Genomic DNA, 24,954 nt, shown 5'->3' on the forward strand with positions numbered 1-24,954 from the left:
TTTTATTTTAGTGTTTGTTTATTTTTGATAGAGAACACACTAGCGGGAGAGGGGCAGAGAGAGAGGGAGAGAGTCCCAAACAGGCTCCCCATTGTCAGCACAGAGCCTCATGTGGGACTCAATCCCCAGAACCGTGAGATCTTGACCTGAGCCAAAACCAGGAGTTGGGCACTTAACTGACTGGGCCACCCAGGCACCCCACCCTGTTTCCACTTCTTCAATCCTTTCTCCACAAAGCAGATGATATGGTCTTTCTAAACTCTTGGTCTATCTTGTGGTGTCCCTGCTTAAAACTTGTCAATGTCTTCTCTCTTCTCTTAGGGTAAAGACCAAAAGGCTTCACATGGCCCACAAAGCCTTGAACCATTTGCTTCTGCCTTAAAATCGCTTTTCTGTTTAAGTCGCTCCAATAGTTTTTTGGCCATTCTCAAAATAAAATTTGAACTCCTACTGAGGCCACAAGGCCCTGGATGGTCTAGTTCCTGTAGACCTCTCCAAACTCACCTCATACTACCTGCGTTCACTGCACTTTGGCTGCACTGTTTCCTTTGAGTACTTCAAATACATCGAGCTCTTTCAATTACCTCAGTCTTTGCACTGGTTAATTCTTCTATCTACAATGCTTTCCCCCAAGCTTTTTGAAGGTCTGCTAATTCTCCTCCTTTGTGATTCAAGTCAAAAGCATTTTCTCAGAACATTCTTTCCTGGGCACTCAATTTAAAATAGTCTCCACACCAGTTCCCTCTATGACATCACCCTACTTCTTTCATGGTGCTTCTTACAATCCAAAATTATCTTATTTATATGCCCACTTATTTGTCATTGGTTCCCCACTGAGCATGTAAACTCTATTTACCACTCTATCCTCAGAGCCAGTGCATGACACACAGTAGGCCCAATAGCAATATTTGTTCCATAAAACGGATAGCCAAGGTCAGAGTCAATGACAGATCTTGGAATTCCTTCTTTGCAGTGTTGAAAGGTGTTGCTTGCCACTTTCTTCCAGCAGGTGGAGCCAAAGCCACACCTGTTTCTTAGCGGGAGTAGGGGGTGGGATGTATGATTGGCATGGCTGAGGGCAGTAGGGCAGAGTCAAGAGACAGGCAGGGTTTTCTGTAGTAATGCTGGATCCAAGCAGAGAGGAACTCAAGAATGCGCTTCTCAAAGGATGAGTAGATATGAGCTGTCCAGAAGGCACGTGGTGTTGCCAAAGACCCAAGGAGTTTCTGGGATCCCTGGGTTGCTTTCCTACTCACCCCCAACCCCCCATATCATCTTCTAAGAAATAAGCAGGGGGTCTTTGAGGAGAACAATTTTCTGTGAGCATGAAACTGAAGAGGGGGTTTTCAATTCCCAATCCCCATTGTACAACTGGGGGAAATGGAGGCCAGAGAAATGCATCATGGTGGGTCAGCGCCAGTTGGGTGTGGCTCACAAAGCCTTCTTGCTGGAGCTTGCGTTTAAAAACTCAGCTGCATAAGCCCCACCCCACCCCACCCCACCGTGCCCAGCCCTGAGCTCAATATGGGAGACTAAAGTGGAAGGGGTGTGGATTCTCAAGAGCTGCCCCAAGGAACAGAGGTGCAGGAATTGCTTTAGAGAGGCATTCTGGAGCCAAGGTGCATTGGACCAGTGTCTATCAGATGGACCAGGGGCCAGAATATGTTCCAGGGCTGGGCAGGTGGCCTGGGGGCGCTGGGGAAATCAGCAAAGGCCTCTGACTTCGTCTTGAAAGCAATGGGGACTCACAGAAGGGTTTCTAAATAGGATGGCCACTTTGGTTATCTTGGATAGTTTACAGAAGGAATGTGAGGAGATCAAATCAAAGACAGAGACCAGTGAGGCTGCTGGTATAATCCTCCTGGTGAGAGACCGGATAAGTAATTGTAGGGATGGGAAAGAGGCAAGCTTGAGTGGTTTAGGAAGTTTAAAATAATTTTTATTTTTTTAAAGACAGGATTTGGTGGGTGTTGGGAGTACAGGGAGAGGGGAGGTAGGAGTGGGTTTCTGCAAACATTATCTGAGCCCCTGAGCACTCCAACTACAAAGGCCAACCCAGAGCCCAGGGCCCCTGGCCTGCCCAGGCAGCCTGACCCTGAGATGGCAGCTCTAAAGGCAGCAGGACCTGGCTTGGCGGTGACCAGACTCTTGGTTCACACAATGGCCTAAAGTAGTGGGTGAGAGCACTGGCCTTATAGCCAGACAGAATGGATTCAAACATCGTCTCCTCTGTCTGATGACCTCGGACAAGTTACTTTTCTGTGCCTCAGCTTCCTTATCCGTAAACTGGGAATAATAATGGACTCACCTCACAGGGAAATTATGCATCTGGTTGTGCCTGTTAGTAACACTTGATAAATTTATGAAAGTGGCTTGGCAGAACTTCAGAGCAAAAATGGAGCCTCCCCCGCTCCCTCCGAAAATGGAGCCCTAGACCCAAAGTAAAAACCAAGCCTGAATAGTGCACACACTCCTCTTCTCTGGCCTGCATTTATCCATCTATAAAATAGAGCAGCTGGACCGGTACCCCTGATCCTGCCAGCTTGGCCTAAGTGTATGAGACCCAGTGATGTGCTGGGGGGCAAACTCTTAGAGAGCTGACTGTTAAATTTTTGGGAACTTCTGTTAGTACATCCATTGGTAGGTAACCTGAAACTGGCTACAGCAAGAGCATTTACACCATGGAAACAGACAAGCGCTCTAAACCAGGTCTTCCCCAGCAGCCTCCTCCCCACCAGAGGTGGTTTTTCACCAGCACACCTGTGGGGAGAACCCTTCCTCAACCGACACACAAACCCAGCCAGGTACAGTCTCACTTTCCAACACCATCATTAACAGCTACGGGGAAAGAATCACAGGTCTCGGGACCCCACACAGCCCCAAGCACATAGGATATGTGCCAGCTCCACATGCTCAGGCAGGCACAGAGCAGAAGGCACAGGGCACAGGCCTGGGCAGAGCAGCCTGTCTGTCTGACAGCCAGCAGGTCGCTCTCAGACACAGGGGAGTGGAGAGTGGTGGTTAAGGTCCCGGAGTCTCACAGACCTGGGATGATATTTCAGTACGGTAACTCTTGGCCATGTGACCTTAGCCACGTCCCTCTCTATACTGGAGCTCAGTTTTCTTCTCTTTAAAGTGGAATAGTCCTGACATAGCAAGACAGCTTCAAGGATTGAGTGTGAACACCAACAAAGTGAATGTAAAGCCTCCACACTGTGCCTGGTACAGATGGGTGTTTAGTAAATGTTAGCCGATGCTGTTATCACACCTCCAGACACATTCTTCCCCGCCGGGGCACCTGCAGCTTAGTGTTCCCTCTCACCATCTGCGTCTTGGCACAGAAGGGGTCAGGGCAAAGTGGCTGAGGGCAAAGACAGAAACAGGAACCTCTGGTTTCCAGCTTTTATCAAAATTAATAACATTAATAGCTCACAGACATATACATACACACACATTGCTATGTACATGGTCATTAAGTTATTAATTAGTCTCTGTATAAAACGTTTCCACATTAGTGTTCCGGGCTAGGCCCGATCAGTCCTTGGCATATTCACAGTAGCAGCCCCGGGGCTTGGCCCCACGGGCAGGCAGACGTGAGGCAGGTGGCTGTATGAACAGCCCTCCCCGTGGCAGGCACAGGAGGTATCCTGGACCACTTACTCTTGAGTCTTTGGCTCCCTTCCTGGCACCTGGAGACCAGGTATTCAGCGATCAGGCAAGTAGGTCCTGATTTCTCCTGTGGTCCAGGACCCAGGCACTGTGGATGGTGGCTTCGGGCAACACAGCAGACCCTAGAGGATTCTGGCCAGCTCTGTAGAGTCTGTGTCAGAGCAGCCAGAGCTGCTGGCCTCTTCCCTGCAAGAGCCGAAGGAGATGGGTTGGAGGAAGCATCCTTACCCCTTCCCTGTCCCTAACTGCCTTGTGCCTTGTTCCGCATAGGACCTTGGCCGTAGTCTTAGCCAGCTGTCAGGTGTGTTTTTACACAGTTCACAACCAGTGCAACTGTACAGGTGAGTCTAAACTATAGGATGTAGACAGTTTGCTCACTCCCTCTCTCAATCCAGAAACTGCCGGTTGGTCTGTCTGCAACTCTCATTGCCCACAGGGTACTACAAGCCCTGGAACTGCACTTTGGACTTGGGGTGGCATGATTCACTTGACCCTGCCTTCTGGTCTCCCGAAAGGCAGGCTCAGGCCACACCTGAGACCCTGCACACCAAGAGAGCTGTGAAGAATACAGGCTCTGGAGTGAGAACGTCAGGGTGCAAACCCCAGTTCTACTCCTTATCAGCTGGGCCAATTACTCCTCCTGGCTAAGCCTCTGTTTCTTCATCTACCAAGTGGGAATTGTAGGAATCTCCTGACACCTGGGGTTGTTGAAGAACTGTAGGAGATCATGAATGCACATTCCCTAAAATGTAAACTCCACGAAGGCAGAGATTCCGTTTGTTTCATTCACTAGAGCAATGCCGGTCACATAGTAGGTTTCCAATAAGTATCTGTTGAATGAATAAATGTAAAACCAGCCAGCACAGTGACCGGCATGCAGCTAAGTATCAGAGAGATGTCAGCTGACATTATTATCAGTCAGCAGTGAGAAGGGGAAATAGAGCAGGGACCATCGAGGGAAGATGGGCAGGAGGTTAAGTCAGGATTTGGCCACAGGAGGCACGAGCTGAGGGGTTAGACTGGATGATGCCCCCTCCTCCACCCCCCTGCTCTCACCTCAGAGCCTGCAAGTCCTTCTTGTTCTGCCGCCGCTTCTCCTCATCAATGGGGTACAGCTTGAAGAGCAGCAGGCCTAGCAGGATGAGGACTATGGGGGCTATGGTCACCAGCATCTTCAGTGTGAACTTGACACGTGCCGGCTGCGAGCAGCCACGGGTCTGGTACCCGGCAAAGCTGTGGTGGGACCCAGTGGTCAGGGGAGTGGTGAGGGCAGGGCACCTGGGGCCCAGCCCTGCCCAGCACTGCTCCAAGACCCCACCCCACTCACTCAAGACTGAGGGTGGAGATGCCCAATGAGACTCCAGAGGCGAACTTGGTGAAGAAGACGTAGAAGGAGAAGAAGATGGGCTCGGTTCCATGAGACTGGGGCTGCTTCAAGTGGAAGTCGTCAATGACATCAGGCAGCATGGACCTGCGGAGTGGTGGCAGCCATGAGGACCCACCCACCCAGCACTCCAGGGCCCCTGCTAGCCCATGTGGCACCTCTGTGTCAGTAAGAAGAGGTGGCCCTCTGAGACTTTGTAGGCCCAGGGCACACAGCTCCGTGAAGTTCACAACTTCGTGGATGTTGCCCCGGTCTAGGCGTGCAGCTTGGTAAGTAGAGTGCAAACCAGATTTAAGCCCCCCATGTCCCATCCTGATTAGGTGTTTTTGCACAGTTCACAACCAGTGCAACTGTACAGGGAAGACTTGTTCTACCCCCAACCTGGACCCACAGAATGGTCTGTGGGAGAAGTTCCTGCGGAATTGTCCCCAAGGAGTTTCAGAATAGGGGCTAGGGGGCTGGGAAACATAGCCAGGTGGGCCTATATACACTCACCAGGGTAGTAAGAAGGCCGCTGCTACACTGATGCCGGCTGCCACGGCTACCACGTATGTGATGATCAGATTACTCTTCATGAAGGCCACCAAGATGAGAAATGGCACTGCTGACTAGGAGAAGGGGTGAGTACGGGAAGATGGGTCAGCCTGGAGACTCCCACCAGCAATCCCCAACCCAGTCCGGGCCCTACCCCTTCAGCCCCACTCACTGAAATCCCAGTGTATACTGCTGTCTTCTTGCCAAATCGGGTTAGGAACCACTGCCAGATGGGAATGGTGAATGTGGCCGAGAGCTGGGGGTGCACAGTGGGGGGTGAGGGAAGTGGGTTAGTTATGAAGCCCCGTTGCCCTTCCCAGGACCTCAAAGATACTCCTAGCAGCCAGATGGCACCATCTGGGCAGTAAGAAAGCTGACAGGCACCACTGATGGCTCCCCAGGGGAGCCAAGAGCTAGTCCCAATCTTATCTCCTGCCTTCTCTGAGCTCAGCTGAGCATAGCTTCTCAAAGTTCTTGGTTTCTGCTATGTTCTCTACCGGAATATCTTGCCCCACATCTTTCACAGTCCTATCTAAGCAATTGTAGGTCAGATCCAACTGACGATTCTGAGATTCCTCCCTCAGCCCTCCTAACCTTAGCCGGTCCGGGAAATATCCTCTGACTATCCAAAGAACCATCTAGAAGTCCAGGCTGCCTACCCACCCTCGGGGCCCCACACACACCATGATGGCCAGGAGCAGATTCTGGAATTCGTTTCGGAAGCCCAAGGTGTAGGTGCAAAACAAGGCGAAGTTCCCCTCCACCAGCTGGGGGATGGGTAGCGTATAGGAAAGGAAACGTAAGGAAAGACGTGAGGTCAAGGCCAAGGCTTCCGCATGTTCCAGGGACCTCTGCTCACCCCACCCCCAATCCATCTGTCCCTCAGGCTTCGTCACGGAGTCCTTGTTTTACCCCACCCCTATTGCACTCCCCTCACCCCCCACTCATCCACTCCCCACCACTGCCTGCTCTCAGGCTGAGCCTGTCAGGCCCCCACTCACCATGAAAGCCAGGGAGGTGAAGAGGAAGCCAGCAATAAGTTTGACATATGGGCCATGGCTCATGACCAGTCGGAGGCCCCGAAAAAAGGACATCGGCTCAGCCTGCTGAGTCTCATAGGGTTCTGGGGGCCAGAGGGGACAGTGAGGAAAGAGCAGAGACACCTCCCAAAGCCTGAGGCCCAGGCAGAGGGACAAAGCCCTGCAGCGCCGGGGCCTGCACTGCTCCCCAGGGATCCCTCACCTCTCTGCTCCCGCACGCCCAGGGTGAGGATGACAGCACAGATGACATAGATGGAGGCAATAACTCCTGCCGCCAGCAGGTATGCATTTTGCTGCAAAGGGGATAAAGGCAACATAGAGACCATCAGTCTGATCTCATCCCAACCCTCAGCAGCTCCACGCCGTGGGCCAGTCCCTTCTCTGGGGCCCGTCTCCACTGGTGAAGTGGGAGAACTATCCTGGGCTGGCTGCTGCTTCCCATGGCTAGGCAAAGTCCAGAGGAACAGAATGTTAAGAAGCCAGGCTGTGGAGTGTGAGAGCTCCCTCAGATCGAGTTTCCGTAAATCACCAGTTCTATGACCCTGGCCAAATTATTTAGAATTATCAGAAATTATCAGAAAAGTGGGCATATTAACAGTTTGTAGAGCAAATGCCCAACATTCACTATGCTGAGGATGACTGCAAACCACCCCATTGTGCCTCATCTCCCCAGATCCCTGTGCAGCCAAGGGCCTCACCGTTTCTTTGAGTGAGGTGGCACTCTGTGTGTGATTGGTACCTTCCGAAGCCAGTGCAGAACCATTGGGGTCCTGGAGGCAAGGCGTATCCGCTTGGCCCACGATTTGCCCCTGGATTGCTGTGCCCAGCACGGTGCCCAGTACCTCCACGGTCATTCCTGAATGGTAAAAGGGTCCTTTGGAGGGGCCTTGTGGCTTGTAGGCCCCCAGGGAGGAAGGTCAGGTGGACAGATGCCCAGTTCTAGCCCCAGGTGATGGTAGCAGCTCCAGGAGGGTAGATATAGGGTGGTGAGGCAGATGACGCCTTGGCCTAACCTTATGGCCTTGCTTTGTATGACCTCTGGCTGGCTAGTCCCTGCACCTCTCTGTTCTCACCAAAGCAATAAAAGGATCAAGTTATTTTTGAGATGGTTTTACACCCACTCCCAGCAAGGGAAGAAATGTGGCGGGAGGGTCAGGAACAATAGACCCACGGTCCCCGGTGGATGGATCAGTGGGCTGGAGAGAGACTTACGATACGCAGTGGCAGAATCCCGCTCACTCTGCTCTGTGCTGATGAACATCGTGAGAGCTGAGTAGGGAACGTGGAAACACTGGCATGGAAGAGAGGCCCTTGACCAGTCAGATGATGGACAGGCAGATGTGGCTTTGGGCACCAACCCTGGAGGCCCCAGGGACTGCCCTCGTTCCTCCCCACCAGACACCCAGGGGAGGTGCCCACACTCACCGTGACCAGTGTCTCAAACAGGCAATAGAAAAGCAGGTACCACAGGGCCTGGCCCTGTGGGAAGTCAGGCACGAACCAGATGAGGAAGTAAGCAATGATGGCCAGGGGTGTGGAGAAGATGATCCTGAGGAAGGGGAAGGTCTGAGTAGGGGCTGGATGCCAAAACTCCAGGATCTGGGCCCCAGCCTGGACTGCTCTGTAGTCCCACAGGGTGCCTGCCGGGAAGGAAATTCCTCCCCCTGAATCTACCCACCCCAGGGTCTCTGGGAAGAGGCTAATGGCCAAGCCCGGAAGGGCTGACTTCAACAGTGCCCCTGGACTGAAATCCTGAGCACGGAGCAGGAGGTCAGACCCTGACTCTTGCCTACATCTCCCCAGTGGAGAGGGCTCCCGAGGCAGGGGCTTCCTATGGGCTGGGGGAACTGAGAATGGCAGCTAACCCTCAGGTAGTAGGGTGGCAGGGAGCAACCCCAATACCAGTGTTCTTACGCGCACACACATACAGTCAGCACACATACACACACACACTGTGGGCACACACACAGCGGTAGGGGAGGCTGACTCCAGGCGGAAGGACTGGGCTTAGTGAGATAACTATAACGGGACGTAAATGTGTGCCTTCCCACTTGTGCATTCTACACCATCGCAAAAGCGGTTAGACCTCAGGAGGGGCCGGCTGCATGTCATTAGTACACACGGGCAGCAAAGAGCAGCGGCTAAAAGAAACCCCTCTGGAGCCATACTTCAGGAACCCAATTCTGGCTCTACCAGTGACTATAAATACCTTACAAGTTATTTAACTTCTCTGAGGCTCATTTTCTCATCTGTAAAATGACACTAGTAACAGCACCTACCTTACATTCCACATTTACTCAAAAGATATTCAAGTGCCAGCAACATGCTAAGCACTATTCTTATTACTTAGGATGTTACCAGTGAACGAAACAGACGAAAGCTATGGCCCTGGTGGATCTTATATTCTAGTTGGCAAATGAAGAATAAGCATCATTTAAAAGTTATATATATTATTCAGCCTTAAAAAGAAATGAAAGTCTGACACAGGCTACAACCCAGATGGACCCTGAGGACATTGTGGTAAAGGAAATGAGCCGGACACAAAAGGACAAATATTGCATGATCCTGTTCTCAAGACACCTAGAGTAGGTGTTCAGGGACAGGGAGTAGAGTGGTGGTTGCCAGGCGCTGTGGGGAGGGAGGTATGGGAATTATTTTTTTCATGGGGACAGAGTTTCAGTTTGGGAAGATGCAAAAGTTCTGGAGATGGATGGTGGTGATGGCTGCACAGCAATGAGAATGTACTTGATGATACTGAAGTGTACATTTAAAAATGGTTACAATGGCGGGGGGTGGGGGGGTGATGCCTGGGTGGCTCGGTCGGTTGAGCGTCCGACTTCGGCTCAGGTCATGATCTCGCGGTTTGTGAGTTCGAGCCCCGCGTCGGGCTCCGTGCTGACAGCTCAGAGCCTGGAGCCTGCTTCGGATTCTGTGTCTCCCCCTCTCTCTGCCCCTCCCCCACTTGTGCTCTGTCTCTCTCTCTCTCTCTCTCTCTCTCTCTCTCTCTCTCTCTCTATCAAAAATAAATAAAATGCAAAACAAAAATTTTTTTTAATGGTTAAAATGGCAAAAGTTTATGTTATGTGTACATTTTACCACAGTTTTCAAAAGGTTATGTATTAGAAGGTGATTAAGTGCCATGGAGAAAAGAAAGCAGTCTAAAGGGGATTAGGAGTATGGGGGTAGAGGTGACAAGAGCAGACAGGGTAGCCCTCCCGGAGGTGCTGATATCTGTGCCAAGACTCGGCTGAGAGGAGGGAGTTGGCCTTGAGCAGTTGTCTGAGGCAAATGTGTGTCGGGCAGGAACAGTCAGTGCAGAGGTGCTCAAGCAAGTTCGAGGAGAAGCAAGGAGGCTACTGGGGCTGGAGTGGAGTGAGCACAGGAGGTGGGATTAGGAGATGGGGTTGGAGGACATGGAGTACCAGGTCATGTCCTTACAGGCCACCGTAAGGACTCTGGTTCTATCTCACAGAGCTGAAGTAGTTTTGAGACTTTAATAAGTTGGTACTAAAATGTAGAACAGTGCTTGGGACATAGTAAGTCCTCGCTGTGACTACCGCACCAGAAAGCCCAGCGGGAGAGTACAGGTCCACGGCCAGGGAATCAGACCTCAGGCCCAGCCCTGCTGCATCCCAGCCTGCCCTTGTGACCTTGTGGATACTCTGCCTCTCACCACGTGGCCTTGGGAACTCCAGGGAGAGCGTCTGTCAAAGTCTTCCTGGTCGGAGGGGTGGATCTAAGTGCCGGCTAAGGGCAGGGGCTGCTCTGAGGCCTGAGAAGATAGTGGGCCACAGGGCTGATGAACCCTGAAAGGCGCGGCCTCTACCCACACCACAAAAAGGGGCTGGGTCCCGGCTGTGGTATGGACCAGGAGGAGGTCCCGTAGCCTACACACAAGCCCCTCAGCCCCCCACCGATCCAACGTGCGCTCAGACACAGGGGTGGGGGTACCATTCAAGAAGTATCACCCAGAATTACCACCCGAACAGGTGAGGACATGTACGCAGACACCGTGCTAAGTCAGAAACCTGCCTGAAGGGCCCTCAGCAACTTCACCAGGCTGGCTGCCACACCTGCCTAGCTCCAGGCCCTCAGATCCTGCTTCCCACAGGGAGGGCCTCCTCTTTTCTCCCTCTCTGCCCTCCCCCCTCCTTCCCGAATCCACACGTCTCCTCCTCGGAGAACAAGGGCTCCTTCCGTCAGCCTTCGTCAAACACTCCTTCCTCTCCTTTCGCTGAGAAGCTGAGAAACCGAATGTGACTGGAAGTAACCCAGCTGCTGCCTCCGGCCACCGCAAGGGGCTGTCCAGGGTAGCTCTCTCCCATTGGCTGTGCCTCATGAGGAGATGTGGCAGCAGAGCCCCACCTCCCACAGGCTGCCAGGGACTCGGGTCTGGGGCCCAGCTGGCTGGCTCCTACCTGGGCGGCTGGCTCCTACCTGGGCGGCCTGTCCAGGTGAGGCGGATGGTCCTGCCTTGCAGCCACCCCCATCCCATTGCCATCTCCCTCCCCCTCCCCCTCCCCACAAATCCACCCCCCCATCCCCGCAGCCCTGCAGCCTGGATCAAAGGCCCCAATCTGGGCCTTAGCCAGGGGCTGGTGCGATTGTGGTGGGAGGGGGGCCTCGTGGGAAAGGAAGTTGTGGGGGTGGAGTGGGAGCTGTGGGAAGAGCTTTGAAGGCCGGAGACCAGGTATGGGCACCCCTGGGGCAGGAAGGCGCCCATTTGAGCCTGGATGGGCTGGAGATAAAAGGGGTATGTCCACCCCCCTCCCCCCACCAAGCAGGATGTCCTGGAGAGAACCAGAGCTCCAGACTGTCAGCTGGTCCCGTGTGTCTCCCTTGGCTGTGTGATCTGTGGTACTACCTCCCCCCACTTTGCCCTATAGCCTGAGGCTGAGTAGTGTAGGCTTTGTATCAAGGGAAAAGGTAGTTTACATCATCCAAGGGGCCAGAGATTATGGTTCTGCAAATCCCATTCTTGGTATTACCCTCCACCCTTGACCACCAGGAGCTACTCTGAAGGGGTGCCAAATTATACATTACTTAATATGTGCCAAGCACCGTTCTAAGTACTTTACATATAAAAAAAAAATTTAATCCTCACCATAAACGCACGAGATAGGCATAATTATTATCTCCATTTTGCAGATGAAAAACTTGAGGCTCAGAGATGTTAAGTGATTTGCCCAAGGTTGCATAGCTGTGAGTGGTGAAACACAGGCAGGCTGGATTCCGAGTATAACCTCTCAACCACTATGCAGCACTATCTCTGCCGCTATAACGACTGAGGGGGAGGAGTTAGAATTCCAGCTTCGCAGGAGGGAATGGACCTTGGGGAGCAATGGGGCCTGGTGTAGGGGAAGCTGCTCAGTCTGGCAATTTAGCCAGCCTGGGAAATGAATTGGCAGAGCATCCATCCCAGTGCCCATGCCTGGGGCAGCTGAGGCCTCAGCTGGGTTTCAACACTCGGCTTTCTGCGTCATTTCTTCTCACCCCCCAGCCTGTGACAAGTCAGATGGAAGGATCAAGAGTTAGTGGGCATGCCTGAAGCCCTGCCTTCTGCCACCTCAGAGGAGCCTCTTTTACTCACCAGGGCATGAGGCGGCCCAGGCGGGTCCAGGAAGATTTGCTAATGCAGAAGCCCACGAGGGGGTCTGTGAAGGCATCCCAAGCTCGGCCCACAAAGAGGATGATGGAGGCAGAGAAAGGGTCCACCTGGAATGGGGAACAGGTAGAAGAAGGTGACCCCTTCATCCTTCTACTCATCTCAACCCTCGATGGTAGGCAAAAGCAGGGGCTCCCTCCCCATCTCAGCCAGGCCCTTGGGACTCTGGGCTGCTCTCACTCAGGCCTTCATCATCTTCTCTTGCCTTGTTCATAATGATAACAGCTCCCTGATAGCAGCCAGTGCAGAGTGCCTTCGAAGTTTTCCCAGATCTGCTCCCTTATGTACTCCCTTCCACTGCCCTTGAAAACACTCCCCATCGACTAGAATGAATCCAGAATCACTTCCTTGCTTCCCTCTCACAGCCCTGAGCGTCAAGCACCTGGTATCAAAATGAGCATTTGCTCATTTGACTACAGTGGGCCTCAATTTCCCCATCTGTATAATGGGAGTTATGATCCCGATCTTACAGGACTGGAGTTAAGATCCCTGTCTTACAGGTCAAGCTCTATCTTGGATGTGGAAAGGAATCTTTAGATGCTTTTAAAAAGTGACCTGTGACTATCCACTGAAGCCATCCCCCTCCCTGCAAACCTTTTAGGCCTAAATAGTTTCTCTGGACTCTTCCTTACATCCATCAAGGCTCTACTATATTGCTTTGGCTCCAGGAAATAGGGAAACTGGTGGCCTCTCTCACACTGTAGTTTCCCCAAACTGACTCTCCCTCACCTCACACTCATGAAGACAATTCTATACTTTGATTGCAGGTTCCTCATATTTGTACCCCACTCAGGACCCAGCCCATGGGAAAACTAGCTGCTTGAAAGAAGTTATTTGTCCTTTCTGGGGCTCAGTGTTCCCCACCTAGAAATGGATACAATGAAGATGCTTTGCCTGCAGTGGCTGTTGAGCCTCCCACTCTCCCATCCAGACAAGGTGAATTCTCAGCATGCCAGGCTGCTGGCCAAAGCTTCTCAGAACAGAGAAGAACCCTGCTTCACCCTAAGTACCTCTCTCAGTCAAAGACCCTGTGCACTGGGCGCCTTAACCTAGCTCAGCACTTGGGGGCCTCTCTGCCCACTGACATGCCTCGGCCTCTCAGGTGAAGGTGGGAAACAGCTTATCTACAAGCCTGGCAACATCTACCAGCCCCTGAGCTGGGCCAGCTGACTGTTGTCCAGCTGGGGACATGGTGTGCCAGTCTCTTCTAAGAACAGGGTCACCAGCAGGCTCCATTCTTTCTCACACCACCGTCTGCCCCTCCAGGCTCTGTTGCTCTTTCCAGGCAAGGAGAAGTTGCCTGACCTTGCCAACTAAGACTCCTGGGGCAGATAGACTCCCCTGCTGGATACTTTCCAAAGCAAGCCTTCTTATTTCTTATCTACGGCCGACTCTGAGAGGCAGCAAAGTAGGGATTCCCAGTCCCATTTCACAGATGGGGAAAACTGAACTTATCTACCCTCCCACCTCAGGATGCTGGAGGAGCCCTGGTGGGCTCAGCCCCACTTACCTGAGCCACATCCAACAAGTAGATCTGCAGGAAGAACCCCAGGGCACAGCCTGTCACCTGGTAGGGGGCCCCCCCAACTGCATAGCAAAGCTTGTTGCAAATGGACAACTGTTGTTTCTTCTTTGGTTCCTTCTGGGAAGAAGAGGAAAGGATGAAAAGAGACCCAGGATCCTGGCCTCCATCCTAGAAGGTTCCAGAGGCAGGACCATTCTTCTGATCCACTCTGCCAGGAGGAACAAGTCTACCTTGCCCTGTTCCCACCCAGGGTGATCTCACTTCCTACAAGAAAAGAAAGGTATTCTCTATTTTAGGAAGCTGGAAAAGGGGATTCCATACCAAGGAAGTGGCCCCTAAGCCACCCTACCCCCAGATTCTGAGTTAATTTAGCAGCCCACCGTCCCTAAAAACAAAACAAACAACAACAACAACAACTTCCCGTAGGGTTCCAACCATGCTCTGTTCCAGTTGGAGGGGGAGCATGCTCCAGCAGCAGACCTGTGGACCTGTCCCCACCAGGCACCACCAACCGTCACAACCTGAAAATCCTCCGGCTGCCAAGAGCCGCCTAAGCCCAGCCCCTGCTCCCGCCCTAGTTCAGAGGCCAGGACCCACCTGCCTACTGGGTGAGGGGCCCAGCCCAGCTGGCTGGGGGCACAGCTGTTCCTTCCATCTGTCCCAGAGCGACCCTGGCCCCTGTAGTCAGCCAGAGCTTGAGGCAAACCCGGGAGCTGTCCTACCCTCCCTCTTGCTATTCCCCATCCCCAGTTCCTAGGGAACCTTGGAGAGGGGAGGAAAGGCCTCTAGGTACAGGGCTGGGCCCTATCTGGGTGGGGCACTAGAGAGATTGAGTTTGCCCAGGAAAGTGAAGATTACTCATATTAGTAGAGCATAATTGCTCCCCCCCCCCACCCCCACCCCACACACACACTCCGCTCCTTGCAAGGATCACTTAATAAAACTAAAAGGAAATGGCAGTCACCTCCTAGGCAGATACCTATTGCCTGGGATCTCCCCCTGGAGTCGCCTGATTCAAATGGATCCTTCACTAGGTCCAGAGAGCTGGGGATGGGGTCGAAGGTCAGGACACGCAAAGCAAGGCGCGCTCATCAACACCCACACTCACACAAGGGCCTCTCTCTCTCGGAAGTGCTGCTCTTTTAAGAGCAGAGAGCCCTTGTTCTTATGAATGAACTTGAGCGGCCCTCACCGCAGAGTTGAGGTGCCAGCGCGGGCATGTGGGGGTGGGGAGTAGGGGCTGAGAGATGGGGAATTAAGGGGACTTTCCCGGATTTCTGGGGTCTCTGGCTTCCAGGGCGGCAATCCTAAACCGCTCGGCACAGAAGAACGGAAACCGGCTGAACACAGCCAGGCACCACGTGAAGCTGCCGGCGCGGCCGATCGGCGGAGAGGCGGGGTGGGGATGAGCAAAAGGGGGCGCCTACAAATCCTCTCCATCACCCCCTGTCCCCAAGGCCGGTACCCCCGGGCCCTCCCCTGCCACTGGGCTAGCCTGTCCCCGGCTAGCCCGAGGCATCCGAAACCAAACCTCTTCCTCGACGTCCCCATCTCAGCTTGCTCTCACCCCTAGCCCTCCGCCCGGGGAGGGGGGGGGCGGTGAAAGGAGGGGGGGGGTCCTCACCTTCACCTGGGCCGGCCGTTCAGCGGCTTGGAGGATGCCGGTGGGCAGCAGCCCCGCCGCGGAGCCGCTCTCGGAGCCCTCTCCCTTGGCCATGACCCGCGGGCCACGCCGCCTGGGACCGGAAAGCCGGGATGCGCCTCTGCTCCGCGGGACTCCGCTCTGCCGGGACTCCCGTCGTGGCCGCCGCCGCCGCCGCCGCCGCCGCCGCCACGGCCGCCTCTCGCTAGTAAACCCGGCGGGCGGGCGAGGCGCACACTCCCCTGCACGCCCCCTCGCGCCTCTTAAAGGCCCGGCCCTGCCCACTCTGATCCAATCGCCGAGCCGGCTGCCCTGCCTGCAGCCAATCTCCTCGCCCGCCTGGCGGCTCTCCCGCCTGCCTAAGCCTCCCAGCCTCTCTGCCACTGAGCCACGTTCTCAAAAGCCGGCATCCGGCTGCGCGTGCTCCTCGCAAACCCCGGAGAAGACCGGGAGACCCACCTGACACGCACGAGGAAACTGAGGCCTAAGGCTGGAAGGGACCTGCCCGAGGTGCCCCAGAGTGAGTTCTCCCTGAGTCGGGCCCACGGCCGGTGACTTCTGACCCCCACGGCTAGGAAAGGTAGGGGCTGGGAAGCCCACTGCCCCCCCCCCCCTAAAATCAGGAGTCAGGTCGTGCCTCCCTCTCCTCCAAACCTGGATGGAGGATGTAGCGCTGGCACTTCCAGTATCGATGTCCCTCTTGCATCTCCCAAGACTGACCATTCCCTCTTCCCAACACTGGCTTCTCTGGGGCCCAGGGCAATGGGGGACAACGATGACTTATCGCAGTCACTGCCCCGGCTGGCGGGGAGCTCCCAAGGTGTGCAGAGGAGACAGGACCAGCCCCCCAGTACCCCATGATAGTAACAGTGGCCTTTTATGGAGAGTTTCCTCCGTGCTTAAAATGATGTCATCCAGTCCTCACAGCAACGACATGAGCACGGTATTATCATCCCCATTTTATAGCTGAGGAAATGGAAACTCAGAGAAGTGAAACAGCTGTTTTGTGGCAAAGCCAGGCCTGGCAGGTTTGTCCCTTTCCAGAGCCTTCTCTCTTAACGGCCCTGCTCTGTCTCTCTCAGCAAAAATTACCAGGACGCTAAATGGGATATATGTGTTTCTCCAACAAAAAACCCTAGGAGATGTGACAAAACTGCAGTGGCACTCTGGGTTGAAACAATCAAGGAAGGATTTGAAAAAGAGAGGACTGAGTAATCTGGTCCTTGAAAGAAGATATCTAGAAGGACATTAGTCTGGAACAGACGCCAAACACAGATCCAGAAAACATGCTTTTTCTACCACCTCTGGGTCATCGCCCCCAGGCTTCCCAGACACTCAAGAGGCTGGGGAGGGGGCGTGGGGGGTCGGTTGCTCTAATTAGTGAAGGGGATGCTGGGATCTCAAAGGCCACTTTCTCCCGTTCCTGTGATTGCTGAGCTTCCACTCCTGTTTTCTTTCTTAGGCTCTCTGACTGATTGCAGGGAGGAGAGATGAGGTCTGGCTACCCCAGGATGGCCACACCAAGCTTCCTCATATGCCCCAGCAGCTCCCATCGTGGCACACAGCTCTTGGTCACTGCTGAGCAGACAGAGCCAAAGTGAGACAGTTGGATGCTGTGAAAAGGGCACGGGCTGACCTCCCATGGCTCCACCAGGAGCTGTGTGACACTGTTCTTTCTGTCTCTTCCCTTCCCCAGGCTTGAGTTGGCTGTGGTGGACTCTGATCCCTCCCAGCCCTAAAATCTTCACTCCTGTAGCATCACGCCATATCACAAGTGATTTAGACCCCCCACCCCCAGACCATGAACTCCAGGAAGACAGGAACCACATCTTTTTCCACTGCTGTGTCCCCACAAACTAGCTGGGATCTGACTCATGGAAGGAAACTAATAAATATGTGTTCAGTGATGCATGCTCAGTCTTCCTCCGGTACAAGCACAGGAAGAGCCCATCTGGGAAAGCCTCAGGCTCCTCCGTTTACTAGCTGCATGGCTGGTCCTGAGCAACTCAGTTACCCTCCGTGTATGTAAAGTGGAGATAGTAATAATGACTCCCTGGTAGGGTAGCTTTGGGTATGAAACAAGAAAATGCCCAGGAAGTGCTTAGCACAAGTACCTGGGAGCTGAAGCCGGACCGGTCCCCCTCCTGGCCTGATTCCAACCTGTCAGTGTAGCAGTGCAAGATTCCAGATATGGCCTGACCATGCCAGCACAATAGACCTATTATTTCCCCCAGTCTGGACGCGACACACTGTTAATGCAGCCTAAGACTGCTGGGCTCCAGAGCCTTTCTCTCCCATGATTAGTTCCCATCAGGTTGTGATCAACTAAATCATTCAGATCCTTTTCAGCAGAGCTGGGGTCAAGTCAGGTCTCTCCCCCACCCTCTGCTTTGTGTGAATGTCTTCGAGCTCACAGAAGGACAATGTCATCTTGCTTATTCCAGCCTGTAGAAATTGTTTTGAATGCCGGTTCTGTTGCCCACTGTTTTCTCTCCCTAAGTTTAGATCCAGGCTGCTCCTTGCAGCTTCACTCCACCATCCATAGTGTTGCTGAGGACAGAGCCCCCGTAACATACCTCCAGGGACACTCATTGACCAGCAATGGAAACAGAGCACTGCTAATACAGAAGCTCCCAGTTATTGAGCACTCTCTGTATGCCAGGCAAGCACTGTGCTAAGTGCTTTGTGTATATCGTTTCATTTACTCCTCACAACACCCCTGGAGAGGGTAGTTTTTATTACTCCATTTAATAGATGATGAACCTGAGGCTAAGAGAGGAGAAGCAGGGACTAAACCCAGAGTCCGGCCCTTTTTTCTGGTGATGGTGTGGTTGTAGACTTGTCACTTAGAGATGCCTTCCAGTCCTGACCACGTGTCTCCGCTGGCCTTCTTGCCAACTGTCCTTCCTACTCCCCCTTTACCCCCACACCACCAGGCCTGGAGTCCAAGGGGCTGTCCTGAGCCTCCAGTCCACAGTAGGCAGAGGGCTCTATTAGCTTCCGGAGCCTGGAGCAGGGGCCTGGGCCCATTTTTCATAGTAACATTCTTTTCATCTAGGGCGGCAGTGAGGACAAGGGTTTCTCCTTGAAGAACAGACAGACAGCTCCCCACTCTGTGCTGGGACCACCCTCCTAGCCATCCTTGACCTTTTCTGGGTCTAGCCCGACCTCACGGCCTAGGGCAAATGAGCTTCAGAGCCCTCTCCCTGCCCCCTTGTTGCTCTCCACCTGTCTATGCCCTCATGAAGCACCATGCCTAGCCTGGTGGGCTTCTTCATATGCCCTAGCATAGTCCCCTGAGAGCCCTTGGGGGAGGCCAACAGGTCCCCAGAGCTTCTTGGGAGGCAGAGCAGCAGAGTTAAGTGCAAAGATCTCAGAGACAGGTTACCTGGCTGCATAGCCTATCTCTACCATTACAGTTTACTCTTGGGCAAATTGCCAAATCTCTTTGAGCCTCACTTTCCCCACTTGTCGAATGGGGATAATAATTGTACCTGTCTTTGGGGTTGGCATGAGGATTAAGTGGGGTGATTAAAACAGTGCTTGGCACAGAGTGAGCACTTTAAAAGGATTATTAGGAGCACCTGGGTGGCTCAGTTGGTTAAGCATCTGACTCTTGATCTCACCGTTCATGAGATCAAGCCCCTTGTTGGGCTCTGTGTTGGCAGCATGGATCTGCTTGGGATTCTCTTTCTCTCTCTCTCTCTCTTTCTCTCTCTCTCTCTCTCTCTCTCTCTCTCTCTCTGTTTCAGTCTCTCCCCATCCCTCCCCTGCTCTCTCTCTCTCAGAATAAACATTAAAAAATAAAAAGATTATTATTATTATTATTATTATTATTATTATTATCTTTATTAGCACCCTGGGCAAAACCTCTCCAAGTAAGGCCGCTTAAGTCAGAGGGGAGGAAATTTGATGTAAATAGCTAGAGGCTAGATTTATGTCTGGTTCCACAATGTGGTATTTCAAGCACAATTGGATGCCGTTGGGTCGGGGCACGATTATCAGGTGGAGCTGTTGAGGTTTCAGCTAAGTGAAAGAGTTGCCAAGTGTGATAGCTTATAGTTCGTTATCCAGTGGAAGATTTCTTCAGTGCCTAACTGGCAGACTCACCACCCTGACTTCTGAAAAAAAGGAACCAGCCCATTCCTTAAAGTATACTTAGCTCAAGAGTCACTAGTAAGTTTACATTCTGGGTGGTGGTGCTCTGAGGCCAGGGAATGGCCAGAGTTAAGGCCTGGGCAGGCCCCGGAGCAAGGGTTTCCTGGAATGGCTGCTACGATAGGGATGCCCCAGTCTACTCTCCCTGGATCCCCTATTATTTGTCCTGTAGGAAGGAGGCAGGGCAGAAAGTAGGAAGAAGGGACTCTTGAGGGTCCCAAAGAGAGGCTCTTTGGGGAGGAAGTATCTGAGGGCCCTTGAAGTCGCCAGGAGACTGCTAGTTCCTGCCTGTATGTTGGCTGGGCAGTTGTAGGGTAGGAGAGTCTCCGAGGCTGATCCATCTGACCACGAGAGGCTATAGACCACTTCGGAGGGAGGGCCCCTATTATGGGCTTCGGGACTAGGCTAGGTGATAGGTCTGACTTCTGAGCCTCAGGTGTCAGGGGACTGAGGGGCATGGAGAGTGCCCAGAGATTCCCTGGGATACCTGGTGCCTCCCCCAGCCAACCAGCCAGTATCCCTGTATCTTCTCAAACTGGGTTCCCCCAAGTTCAAGTTTCTTCCCAGAAAAGAGAGACTTCCCTACCCCCCAGGAAGACTCTGCAGAGCAGTTGTCAGAATGATGGAGTAGAAGAAGCTGAGTAGACCAGCCTTGGCTCAGAGAACCACACCATCTGAGACAGCCCCAGGGATTGGGCCAACCTGCCAGGTAGCCTCAGGATCCAGGAGATCAGGTGAGGTGCTTTCTGGGCAGGAGCTTAGAGCCTGGCCTCAGAAGAAGGGGGAGGGGGGCCCGGGTGGCTCAATGGGGCACCTCGGTGGCTCAGTCGGTTAAGCATCTGACTCTTGATTTCAGCTCAGATCATGATCTCACAGGTCGTGAGTTCCAGCCCCAAATCGGGCTCTCTGCTGATGGTGTGGAGCCTGCTTGGGATTCTCTCTCCCTCTCACTCTGCCCCTCCTGCATCTCTCTTTCTCTCAAAATAAATAGTAAACTTTAAAAAAAAGAAGAAGAAGGGGTGGGGTGGAGGCTGAAAGCTGAGCAATACTCCTCCCTTCCTGGCCAGCCAGGACTCTGCCCTCGCTCTCCTTATGCTCACACCACGTTCCTGCCTGAGGCCCTGCCTTGGCTTGCTGGCCTTGACCCTCTCAGAGTAAGATCTTCAGCATAAGTGACTTGCTGGACTAAGGCCAGCGTGGCAGAAGCGGAGCCTGCCTTGGGAAGCCCAAAGTTCCACCCCACTTCTGGGCCTCCTTTATCCCATCTGCTCAAAAAAGCAGGTCGGACAGCCTAGCACCAAGTAACGGCTGCTTCCACTGTCACTACCGCACGTGGGGACCTGGCCTTTGGTGGCCTTCAGACTTGTGGTAACCCTGTGGTCTCATGCTGATAAAGAATAAGAGAACAGCACGGTTGGGGCCCTTAAAGAGCGTGGCCTGGAGTCAATCTTGTCAGGTTTTGAATATAGTTCTGTTTCTAGCTAGGTCTGTGACTTTAGGCAGGTCACTTACTTCTCCGAACTTCATTTATTGGGTCAATAATAAGAGCTCATAGTGTTATCCTGAGGATCGGGTGAGACAATATATATGTGCAAAACAAAACTTATAGTTGGCTGTTAACATATGTTAATTTATGCCCTTTGTCCATTTCTTCTGACTGGCCGGATGTCTTTGATGAAGAGGCAGTGGGGAGGGGGGGCACCTGGGTGGCTCAGCTGGTTAAGGGTCTGACTCTCGATCTGGCTTAGGGCACGATCTCACAGTCAGGCTCTGTGCCAACAGTGTCTAGTCTACTTGGGATTCTCTGTCTCTCAAAATAAGTAAACTTAAAAAAAAAAAAAAAAAGGCATTGGAAAAACATTTCTGTTCTGGGTTTAAAAACAAAATAGGAGGTAAAAAAAATTTTTTTAGACATTAATTATACTGGAATTAAAAATATTTTATTTAAAATAAATTTTTTATTTTTATTTATTTATTTTTTTAACATTTATTTATTTTTGAGACAGAGAGAGAGAGAGCATGAACAGGGGAGGGTCAGAGAAAGAGGGAGACACAGAATCTGAAACAGGCTCCAGGCTCTGAGCCGTCAGCACAGAGCCCAACGCGGGGCTCAAACCCACGGACTGTGAGATCATGACCTGAGCTGAAGTCGGACGCTTAACCGACTGAGCCACCCAGGCGCCCCTAAAATAAATTAAAAAAAAAAAACCTTAAAGAGGCACCTGGCTGGCTCAGTTGGAGTGTGCAACTCTTGGTCTCGGAGTTATGAGTTTGAGCCCCACGTTGGGCATAGAGGTTGCTTAAAAATAAAATCTTTAGGGGCGCCTGGGTGGCGCAGTCGGTTAAGCGTCCGACTTCAGCCAGGTCACGATCTCGCGGTCCGTGAGTTCGAGCCCCGCGTCGGGCTCTGGGCTGATGGCTCGGAGCCTGGAGCCTGTTTCCGATTCTGTGTCTCCCTCTCTCTCTGCCCCTCCCCCGTTCATGCTCTGTCTCTCTCTGTCCCAAAAATAAAAAAATAAAAAATAAAAAAATAAAAAAAAATAAAATCTTTAAAATTAAAAAAAATAATAAAATGAATAGAATAAACTTAAAACATGGGGGCCTTAAATTTTTTAAAAAATTTAGGGATATCTGGCTAGCTCAGTTGGTAAAGCATGCAAATCTTGATCTCAGGGTTGTGAGTTCAAGCCCCATATGTGTCATTGAGTTTACTTAAAAAAATTTTTTTTTTGTTCTTTTAATAAAATCTACTTGGAAGAGGTAGAAAGGTGGCCTTGTCCGTGGTTTACTGAGCTGCTCTGGACCCACCCAGCAACACAAGGGTGAAGAAGGTATGGATGATCCTGTCCTTTGAGGGAGTCACATTTTTTAAAAAGTTTTATTTAATTATTTTGAGAGTGTGAATGTGTGTGTGCACACTCACATGAGAGAAAAAAGAGAGGAGGAGGGGGAGGAGGAGAGGAAGGGGCAGAGAGAGAGGAAAGAGAGAATCTCAAGCAGGCTCTGCAATGTCAGCCTGGAGCCCGACGCAGGGCTTGAGATCATGACCTGTGCCAAAATCAAGAGTCGGATGCTTAATTGACTGAGCCACCCAGGCACCTCTGAGGGAGTCACATCTAATCACGGAGACAAACATAAGCAGACTAAGCTACAAAGTGTAGCGAAGTCCTAATGGAGATCTGTCTGAGTGCACAGACTTGAGAACACTAGATTCTGTTTGAGAGATAGGAGTCTGGGAAGGCTTCACAGAGGAGGTGATGATGGAGCCAAACCCCGAGTAAGAGTTCCTGAGATAGGGAAGGGCATGAAGCAAAAGGAACACCACAGATGGAAGAGTAATGGAGCATGGTGGGTATAGAAACAATGAGTATCTTGGTGGGGACTGGGCATTTGCTAGATGGGAAATTGATAAGCCCTGAGGCTGAGAAGATGGGAAGAGGCCTTGTATCCTCACCCTGAAGATAGTGGGGAGCCATTATAAGGATTCTAAGCAGAAGAGTCAAATGACCATATCTGTACTTTATTTTGTTTATTAGTGTTCTTTTAAATCATTACCTCCCACTCTTTTTTTTTTTTTTTTTTTAGTTTATTTTTAGAGAGAAAGAATGAGTGAGAGAGAGGCAGAGAGAGAGGGGGGACAGAGGATCCAAAGTGGGCTCTGTGCTGACAGCAGAGAGCCCAGTGTGGGGCTCGAACGCACAGACCATGAGATCCTGACCTGAGCCGAAGTCGGACACTTAACGGACTGCGCAACCTAAGCGCCGTGACCACGTCTGTACTTTATAAATATGACATGACACTTGCAATCCTTAGACTCTCATTCTATCTCTCCTGAACTATTGGAACAATGCCCTAATGGGCCTCCTCTAATCCAATCTTCAACAACAGATGAATTAAAAAAAAAAAAAATCTGGCCATTTCATCGTCCTGTTTAAAGTCTACCTATAGGGGCGCCTGGGTGGTGCAGTCGGTTAAGCGTCCGACTTCAGCCAGGTCACGATCTCGCGGTCCGTGAGTTCGAGCCCCGCGTCGGGCTCTGGGCTGATGGCTCGGAGCCTGGAGCCTGTTTCCGATTCTGTGTCTCCCTCTCTCTCTGCCCCTCCCCCGTTCATGCTCTGTCTCTCTCTGTCCCAAAAATAAATAAAAAACGTTGAAAAAAAAATTAAAAAAAAAAAAAGTCTACCTATAGTATGTGTTCAACAAATATTTGATGAATGAAAGATTAAATGAATGAAGGGGCTATCTGTAATAGGCCCTTCTGTGTTTCTGGGTCTATGAGTCTAAATAAAACACTTTCTGATTTCCTTTTTGGGAAAAGTAAGACCAGAGAAGGGAAGGGACTTTCTCAAAGTCACACAGCAAGTCAGCAGCATTGAAATTGCTTCCCATCCCATTGAGATTCCAAGGGGTAGTCCTTGCAGAGAAAGCCCCAGGCCATGTTTTGCCTGATGTCTGAGTCTCCAGTATGGACCCTCCAGACCAGGGCCAGGAGAACCACAGAACACTCCCCTTGCCACCACACAAACACCAGCTCCTTGTCCCCCTCCTGCCAGGAGTAGGGTTGAAATCTGGAATTCCTCCTCCTCATCTTGCAGCCTTGGTCTATCCCTAACTGCTGCTAGGAGGAACATCCGGGGTCTGCTAGGCTGTGGGCTGGGTGTGGAGTTCTATGCACCCCCATAACTATTAGGCTGGATTCTGTGTCCTGGAACTAAGATGGGTCTGTGTTGTGTTCTAGGCTTTTGAGTAGCTTCTGGGTTGCTTTGGGCTCTGGACTTTGGGCTTAGCTTTAGTCTGAATTCTGGCTCTGAGCTTCTGGCCCTCTGGCTCTGGGTTCTAGGCTGTGAACTGGATTATATGCCCAGGACTCGGTTCTAAGTCCTGAGCTCTGGTCTTTGGGTCTGGTGAGGGGGGCAGAGGGAGAGAGAAAGAGAATCCTAAGCAGGCTCCCTGCTCAGCACAGAGCCCGATGCAGAGCTCGATCCCACAACCCTGGGATCATGATCTGAGCCCACATCAGGAGTCAGACATTCAACCAACTGAGCCACCCAGGCACCCCTGGGTTCTGGGCTTTAGTGCTGGCTTCTGAGCTGGACTTTTGACCCGTCTGGGCTTGTTTGGGCTCTGTGTTCTAAGCTTTGGGCTGGACTTTGGGGCTGGGCTGGGCTGGATTCTAAACCTTAGGTGGTAAATTATGATCTCTCCTCTGAACTCCAGGCTCTGGGCTTATGTTGGGTGGGAACAGGAGGCCAAAGAAGGGAAAACAGCAAATTCTTGAGCCTCTCCCCTCACCCCACTTCTTTTTGGAGACTTTTGGCTTTGCTTACTCCTTCTGAG

At 52.1% G+C, this 24,954-nt stretch overlaps 2 protein-coding genes across 3 annotated transcripts in view; one reads left to right on the forward strand and one right to left on the reverse strand.

Moving 5' to 3' along the window:
• The window catches only part of MYCL (MYCL proto-oncogene, bHLH transcription factor), a 102,999-nt gene that overhangs the window by 46,858 nt on the left and 31,187 nt on the right, over positions 1-24,954 (forward strand). The gene's annotated exons all lie outside the window — the stretch shown is intronic.
• MFSD2A (MFSD2 lysolipid transporter A, lysophospholipid) lies at positions 3,389-15,685 on the reverse strand. Of its 2 annotated transcripts, none has more exons than XM_058717902.1 (14): positions 15,442-15,685; positions 13,803-13,931; positions 12,218-12,342; positions 8,053-8,176; positions 7,840-7,918; positions 7,326-7,483; positions 6,830-6,920; positions 6,589-6,710; positions 6,271-6,354; positions 5,760-5,843; positions 5,549-5,661; positions 4,997-5,140; positions 4,726-4,902; positions 3,389-3,855 (listed from the first exon to the last, which is right to left on the reverse strand). In XM_058717902.1, exons 1-14 carry the CDS (start codon positions 15,532-15,534, stop codon positions 3,792-3,794), a joined length of 1,587 nt encoding a protein of 528 aa, XP_058573885.1. In that variant the 5' UTR covers positions 15,535-15,685; the 3' UTR covers positions 3,389-3,791. The 2 variants fall into 2 exon arrangements, with proteins under 2 accessions (XP_058573885.1, XP_058573884.1); XM_058717901.1 differs by having other exon boundaries at positions 13,803-13,934.

Source organism: Neofelis nebulosa, chromosome 2, assembly GCF_028018385.1.
Source record: "Neofelis nebulosa isolate mNeoNeb1 chromosome 2, mNeoNeb1.pri, whole genome shotgun sequence".
Taxonomy (NCBI): Eukaryota; Metazoa; Chordata; class Mammalia; order Carnivora; family Felidae; genus Neofelis; species Neofelis nebulosa.